The following is an 8536-nucleotide window of genomic DNA, read 5'->3' on the forward strand; positions in this document are numbered from 1 at the left end:
AATTTCCCGTACTGCCCTCTCTCCTACGTCTCACTCCATCGCTTCATCTCTTTGGTCTCTTCGTTCCGTCACCAAACTCTCTCCCTTCCTCCCTTCATCTCCCCATTTTCTACCTTGTCTCTCCTCTCCTCTCCTCTCCTCTCTACCGAGACACAATAGAAGCTACGGCTCCTTTAGAAGAAGCCTAATCATAGTTTTTGTCTCTTTCAACTATGGTCTCTTTCGATGGAGAAGATGATGAATAGTAGCAGCGGCCTTCCAAACGCAAGTCAGATCAATCCACTCTCCTCTCCACTGGCCTATCTGCATCGCTTCCCAAACTCGTCTTCCCTCTTATCACATACTTGTCCTCTGGCTCAGCTTTCCTCCTCTTTGGTTCTCGTCGCCATCTCGCGTCCTCATCGGCTCCCTTATCATCTAGGATGAGGATGATGAATTAAATGCTCAAATGATCCCTAATGCTCCCAAGCCGCCTCCAAACTAGTCGTACCTCATAGCTCCTAATTTAAAGGCGTTCAGCTCCTCCCTTCCGTCGGCGTTCTCTTTTTCTCGACGAAGGGAGGAGGGGGAAGGGTTTGGAGACGCAAGCGGGAGGCAGGGGAGAGGGACTGAGAAGGGGGAAGAGGAAAGAGGGCACTAAGGGAAACTGCAAAACAAGCATTTTTTTTAAAACAACAAATTAATATAAATGAATAGGCTGACATGTAGAGTGAAATGAATTGAGCTGGAGCATTTTTAGTGGACAGGGTTGGGATGAGTTGGTACTCTGGGAGCATGTAAGTACTAGACAGATCACAAATGCCTTGGCAAGAATTTCTCCTTCAATTTAATGTCGTCAGATATTGTACGGACGACACGAGGTAGAATACAATTTTTTTTTTAATTTGATACGAAACGCACCCCCGCAGATACAACTCCGACTCTTAACAAGACTCATTTTATAATACAGTTTGTATTAAAAAATTAGTTTTATATTTAAGAATGACGGAGTAAATATGTTAACCGCTAAATCCAAAGCCTCTTTTAAACACAACTTTGTTGTTAAAAACATCTTGCCATTAATCAAGATAAAGAACGTGCTATATTAGTACTTAATATAAAAACTAATTTTATATTTAATTTAGTTTTAAATATAAAAATTTAATTTATTTTTTATAATATAGTCATTATAGTAATTGTACATATTAAATGTTTAATTAAATATTAGTTTTAGCCAATACACATGATTAGTAAGGATATTTTATAAAAGACAATATCTATTTATTACAAATAATTAATTTAACAAATATTTTTAATCTATTCAAATTAGTGAATTAGTTTTTATATAAAAAATGAGAGGTAATAATATATAGCATAGTAGTGATTTTGTTGGAAACAAAAGACTGGCGATTTAATTTTTGGTCCACTAATAAATTTCTGATATAAAAAAATTGAAATTACTAAATTTAATATTAGATTTGGTTCTCAGACTTTAATAGGTTTTGATAACATTTAATAACAACATATTTTTATTGAAATTCCTTACTTGAAATTAAGTGATTTCAAGATTATTTTTGTAGGATTCTCCTAAAATTTTAGGTCCCTTTGTCTTCTCCCAACTGACATTTATTCTTTTTTATTTTTTTTATTTTTTAACACCAGCAATTGACACTTATTCAACCACAGAGAACTTCCCACTTGATGAACGTCTTGGGCGTAGAGGGTGACCCGTTCATGCTTTCATTAAAAAAATGCGCATATATAAGGTTTGTGAAAGGGTGATTATCATCAATGATATTTTTTTTCTTATTTAAGTAATTAGAGTACTATTATTATTAATTCTTTTTACAGTCATTACTCTGCGAATAATGTGAACCTAGGGACATAATTAACGATAGAAAATTAGAGGATAGTGTTGGGCCTAAAGTTTCATTAGCACAAAAAAATGAAAAGGGCTAAATCTTCCAAATCCTGGGTCAATCCACCCCAAAACTTAACGTGTCAGGACATTTTCCGCTTTCTCGGGGTAATTTGAGATTATGAGTTGGGATCTCATGATAAAAAGCCCATATGGATTTTCAACGGACAGGTCGCATAAAGCGGAGGGAGTATTTTCTGAAAAATTCAATTGATCCCTCCCATGAGAAACTTCACAAAATTTCATTAAAAAAATTATAAATTATTGTATCTAATGTGAGAAATAAGAAGGGACGGGGGGAAGCAGCTTGGTTAGACCCATCTTATGGTGTGGAGGCGAACTGTTTGGCACAAACAATCCCCCAATCAAAATGTGGCGGTGGGGGAATGATTTCTTTTGTATATATAGTATTGCACCTGGACGATCGTTAGCACCAATGACCGCATAGCGCAGTGGATTAGCGCGTTTGACTTCGGATCAAAAGGTCGTGGGTTCGACTCCCACTGTGGTCGGTCGCCTTCTGTCATCCTGTTTTATGAATTTACATTGATGTCGTCCGAACAGCCTCAAATCTGTTTTTCTTTTTTGACCAGAAACCTCGAATCTGTTTTTTTTTTGACCGGTAACCTCGAATCTGTTTAGGACTCGTACATCCCGCGATTTTTTATTTCCAGGTAATGAAACAATCAAAACAAAGCAATGAAACATTATCTCTTGAGTGCTTACAAAAAAAAAAAAAAAGAAGGTTCCAGCACATATTGAACAATTAATTTACATAGAACCGAACCAGTAATATGCCGGAACAGCAGTAGTTTTTTTGATGAGTTCGGATTGGTCTCAATTAAAATCACGTCTTAGACAGTACAAATGAAAAAATACCCTCCATAATATTCATTCATATATTATCATGTATACCTAACTTAAATGTTTTAATACTGTATATTTACAAATTATTTTATATTATCTTCAGTCCTAATTATAAGACACCGTTTAGAGTTTATAAATATTATAAATTATAATATCATAATTAGGACTAGAGGTAGTATTTTAGATAAACTGTCCAACTAAATTAATATAAGTTTTTATGATTAATTAATTAGAACTATCAATAAATCGTTAAATGTATATAATACTTGAAAAAAATGTATGTAATACTGAAAAACTAATCAAGAGACAAATAAAAATATAAAATAATTTAATTTATCCTTTTTAATGTTGTTTGCATATATTCTTCTATATTCGTGCATAAGATAAAAGGAAAGAATTCGTTTATCTTATTATGCAAAAAAGATCAATTATTTTTTATTTTTAAAATCACTTTTAAATTCTCATTCCATTTCATTCTATCTCGCAAATCATCTTGCCAGTGGAATTGGATCGCAAATTTCGCAGACTCGCGTTTGAGAGCAGAAAAAGGAGACTCGCAGATCACTGCCATGTTAAAATACATTTCTTGTTCTGCCCCCTCAAAGCAATTTTCAGTTTTCACCTCCAGCTTCTCAGCCTCCTCTCTCTAGATCAAGAACAGTAACTTCAACTTAACGCCTGGGTGAGGATCACGAACTCCCACCGATTGACCTTTTCAGTTTTACCCACTTTGCGATACGTAAATCCTTCTTTCTCACTTTCTTCCTGTCATTTTATTCTCTATTTTCATCGCCCAGGGGCTCTACAATCTGTATCCATTACAGGGGAGGTTGAGAAAATTCAAAATCATGAAACAACTGTACAAACAATCCAGCTTAAATCACAGGAGGGACGAAGAGATGCCGGGTTCGCAATCTTCCCCCTATTCTCCCAAAACTCTTAAACATCACAGATCACTTCCTAGATCCATCAACTACATCTTGAGAGAGCAAAGACTTCTCTTCATCTTAGTGGGTATTTTGATTGGCTCCACGTTCTTCATCCTCCAACCCACCCTCTCTCGGCTCCAGCCTTCCGAGCCACATCCCTCCCCCGTGTCATTCTCATCTGGATTCTCCCGGCGTGATCAGCTTCAGACTGCGTCTTACTTCTCTTATGGGGTGAAAGGCAAGGTGGGGAGAGTCCCGGCAGGTATCAGCGGCCGGCGATTGAGGATTGTGGTAACCGGTGGTGCGGGATTCGTGGGAAGTCATCTCGTGGATAAGCTTATTGGAAGGGGGAACGATGTGATTGTAATTGACAATTTCTTCACCGGTAGGAAGGAAAATCTGGTACACCTCCTTGGCAACCCGCGATTTGAGCTTATTCGTCATGACGTGGTTGAGCCAATTCTCTTGGAGGTGGATCAGATCTATCACTTGGCTTGCCCAGCATCACCTGTGCATTATAAGTACAATCCTATCAAGACCATCATATCCTCTCAGTTTTCTTATTATTGAGATTGCTTGATATATTCATACTTTAGCATTTGATGTTGGCTGGAATTTAATCTTAGTTTGTTTTGAGATTCTTAACTATATGTATACAAGACAAATGTGATGGGTACCCTTAATATGCTGGGCCTTGCAAAAAGAATTGGCGCGAGGTTTCTTCTTACCAGTACAAGTGAGGTTTATGGAGATCCACTGGAGCATCCCCAGAAAGAGACGTACTGGGGGAATGTAAATCCAATAGGTGAGGTGCTTGATCAGAATATCCCAGAAAATTCTTAATAATAGTAAGTATGCAACCATGTTGAAAAGCTATACGAAAATTGTAGGTGAGAGGAGTTGTTATGATGAAGGAAAACGCACTGCAGAAACCTTAGCCATGGATTATCATCGAGGTGCAGGCGTTGAGGTAACTTCAACATTTTATTCATCAGGGTCTATTGTAGGATAGCTAATTTAATGTCTATTATTGGCTAGGAAGTTTGAAAGCATCCATGCATTTCACGAAAAAGAGAGTCAGATTCTCCTTTCTTTCTTTTTTCTTTTTTTGAAGTACTCATTAACACTGTTATCGATTTTCTCAACAATCCTTTGCTTCTTAGATGGTTAATCTCCCAGGAATGTAAATCACAGGTTAGTTTTCAAGCATGCCACCGTGATCTTCCCTTGAGATTTTCAACCTGTTAAATTGGCACTCAAGTAGCCACTGTAGTCAATCAATGATCTAATCATTCCAAAATTCTGACGAGCCACTTTAATTCGTGCTCGGATGGCTAGGCTTCAAATTCTAATTCAGTAAACATGAGAGTGAGGCATGAATATACCTTGATGTTCTGAGATATCCTTGCATAACCCTTCCTTGCTTTTAATTTTATCTACTCCTCCTCGCCTTTCATTGCTCTCTACTCTATTTCAGAACTCCTTTTTTAAAACAAAACTCATTTATTCTTGATCATGGACTTAAAAGTGTTTCTTTCTGCATGTTATTTGGCAAATTGGAGACCTTTTTCGAACCCATAAATCAGAGGAACTGTACATCTCTGAGGATACCTACAATAAGTATACCTGAAGAAAATATTAATCTGTTGTTTACCCCTTATAGTTCCCATGACAGGTTTCTTGAGAATAAAAAGAAGCACCAGTTATGACCCAACTTAGAAAATCCTTGTCTTTTTCAGCCTTATTGATTGCTGGTATTTTATAATTTTTATTGAGATCCTTTCAACTCTGATTTATTTTTTGTGCATCTGGGATTTTCTTGACTTGCCCACTAATTTGCTAAACTACTTATTTTTTAAAGAAGTACTTATTTTGGTTTTTGGAGGTATTTGGACATGTAGGAGGGAAAACGTAAGCTCCTTTTGAATGGTAGTAGAAATACCTTTTCCCCTGCAGAAATTAAGCATAGAATTGAAGCTTCTAATTTGAACAGAAGCAGAAAATTATATCTTTGAAGATGAAAATACTTTCACTTAAAAGCACTAATTAGATCCCGACATATTCCCCTGCGATGTCTACTCAAATCTATATATATGCCATTTTCGGTACTTTGACACTAAAAAGCACTTCTATTTGAATAGCTGCTAAACATAGTAACATATTGGAGTGTTTTTTTAAAAACTTTCTTTCTCGCTTGACTTTTTGTGAAACTCCACTTAGAAACAAAAAGAGATTTGAAATAAGCAAAAACCCACAACCATCCCAAATGGGATCTCAGTTCAATGCAGAGTTTGATAGTTTGTAAATTCTTCGTACAGAGAAACATTGGTGTTAATCCAATATGATTGAATAATAAACTTACTGCGGTAGATTATCTAATTATATGCTATAGTCAGTCTTCCAAGACAAATTTCTGTAGAGACTGATCTTTGTCTCCCTGGTTTGTAGGTTCGTATAGCTCGAATTTTCAACACTTATGGGCCTCGTATGTGTTTAGATGATGGGCGTGTAGTTAGCAATTTTGTTGCACAGGTTTGACTCCCTTCTCATCTTTTCTCTGTTTGGTTTAAAATAATAAATAAAGAAACATGGATGGGGGTTTCAAGTACCTTTAATTCTTTCCCATCCTTCCAGGCCATTCGCAAACAACCTATGACAGTTTATGGTGATGGCAAACAAACCCGAAGCTTCCAATATGTCTCCGACTTGGTATGGCGCATATTATTTTGTTTTGAGACAATTTCTTTGGATCCTGTTTGTGCCAACTGCTGTCGCTTATGCCTACAATGGTTTTTGAAGCTCCTCTTTGGAGCTTGGAAAATTTATTGAAAGCTTTTTAATATAGCGCAAGTTTCTAGCTGGCAGAGTCAAGTGTTAAATGGACACTACATGTGAATTTTTATGTCATGACAAAAGTTGAAGTATAAAAATTATGAATTCCCGCTTCTGATGATGCTTAATTAGGATGCATGACCTGATTTTCTTGTGTGAAATTGCAACTCCTAAGACCACTTGTGCGCTAATACAGTATCTCTAGAGAAATAGTGTTTCGGAAGATCGAATGAAATGATTGGTCTTCACATATGGTTTAGGTAAGATGAATATGAAAATATGATGGCCTCCATTTGCTCTTTCAAGATGGAAATATATTGCATCGGATAGGTTCAAGTGAAAGAGACTGAGAACCTGTGCAGCATTGAAAATGATGCTATGATGAACTTAACTTGTATGCGATACACAGGTTGAAGGGCTTGTGGCTCTGATGGAAGGGGAACATGTGGGACCTTTCAACCTTGGTAACCCTGGGGAGTTCACCATGTTAGAGCTGGCTGAGGTATCTCATCTTTCTCTCTTATTTTCTTCTTTGCTTTGTTTTGTCATCTAATCATGCCTGTTCCTTATGTAGACGTTCAGATCAGATTTGGATGTGTATATTTTACACTTTTTCCTAAATGAATGGATATCCGTCCAAATCATGATATCCAAGATATCCATAGCGTATATTTTTCTTTTTCAGGGAGGGAGAGGGGGGTTGCAAAGATCAGAGATTTATGCTGACATCTGTCTTCTTGTCACGTTCTGTGTGTGTGTTTTATCATTATTAATTTTTAAATAAATACAATACGCAGGTTGTCAAAGAAACAATTGATTCAAGTGCTACAATTGAGTACAAACCTAATACAGCAGATGATCCACACATGAGGAAACCGGATATCAGCAAAGCAAAAGAACTTCTAAACTGGGAACCAAAAATCTCACTAAGAGAAGGGCTGCCTCTTATGGTCAACGATTTCCGAAATAGAATTTTGAATGAAGATGAAGGAAAAGGGTTATGAATGAAGAATTGATGATGAATAAGAAGGGATGAAACGAGGATGGAGGCAGACCTTGTATCTTTATGGTGAAGAGAGCTTCTGTCCTTCAACTTTTGCGTCTACGATTACCGCCATTAGAGCCAGAATGTTAACAACGGGTCCATTTACATATATGCTTGCTAAGCTCCCGATTGACTTGCTATGTTAAATTTTTGACAATTTTTTTTACCCGCACTTTTCTTGCCTGATGTATGGGTTAGATTTTTTAGTATCTATTTTAGTCTGGTATGGCCTGAATGAAAGTATTCTATAGAAATCGTGATGTGATTAGTCAGTTGAACAAAAACGGAATTGGCATTGCGGGTTGCTGGTAGTCACAGTATTCATCCTATGTAACAGATCCGAGTCTATTCCATTTTAGTTGGAGATTGCGTATTCTTTAAACTCGTGTTCGAGTATACTTCCAATAAAACTTTAAGTTTTATTTGTTACTAAAACTAGTTTCATTGATTCATGGGTCACCTTAAAATATTTTGCGGCACTCTTAAAAGTATTTTTTAGATGCATTAAATATCTTGTATCTTAAAATATTTTGTAGTTTATTCGACATCTTGAAATATTTTTTTCAAGTGCATTTAGTATCATAAAAACTATTTTATGGTGCTTGATATCTATTTATTTAATAGACCTTTTGAGAAGTTAACGACAAAGTTAAAATTACTCATGAAATAATACTTTAAAAGCACGGTTGCTTCTTAAAAAACTAATACTTTAAAAGTAAAATTATACCATAAAATATTTTAAAATATTAGATATATCTAAAAAATATTTTAGGGCGCGGAATGCAATGCATAGTAAAATATTTGAAAGTGCGTTTATAATTCAGGGTGGAGACGCACATTCCCGTTCAAAGGAAAGGTGGAAGCGGGGAAGGAAAGCTGGGAAGTTGGGTAGCAATGTAGCACCAGACTTGGCCCTTGTTGTAAAATGAGTCAGGTTCGATTTAATTGCAGTCTTTCAGCCCACAC

General features: G+C 36.3%; 1 protein-coding gene and 1 non-coding gene across 2 annotated transcripts; both read left to right on the forward strand.

The window, feature by feature from the left end:
- The first annotated feature begins 2335 nt into the window (after window positions 1–2335).
- TRNAR-UCG (transfer RNA arginine (anticodon UCG)) lies at window positions 2336–2409 on the forward strand. Its single transcript has one exon. It is a non-coding gene; the product is annotated as a tRNA-Arg (tRNA).
- Window positions 2410–3289: 880 nt separating this feature from the next.
- Window positions 3290–7928, forward strand: LOC114717306 (UDP-glucuronic acid decarboxylase 1). Its single transcript, XM_028902413.1, has 7 exons — window positions 3290–4236; window positions 4351–4498; window positions 4584–4663; window positions 6142–6225; window positions 6328–6402; window positions 6935–7027; window positions 7323–7928. Exons 1-7 carry the CDS (start codon window positions 3613–3615, stop codon window positions 7527–7529), a joined length of 1311 nt encoding a protein of 436 aa, XP_028758246.1. The 5' UTR covers window positions 3290–3612; the 3' UTR covers window positions 7530–7928.
- The last annotated feature ends 608 nt before the right edge of the window (window positions 7929–8536 follow it).

This window comes from Neltuma alba, unplaced genomic scaffold, assembly GCF_004799145.2.
Source record: "Neltuma alba isolate B1F8T4 unplaced genomic scaffold, ASM479914v2 tig00011729_pilon, whole genome shotgun sequence".
Classification (NCBI taxonomy): domain Eukaryota; kingdom Viridiplantae; phylum Streptophyta; class Magnoliopsida; order Fabales; family Fabaceae; genus Neltuma; species Neltuma alba.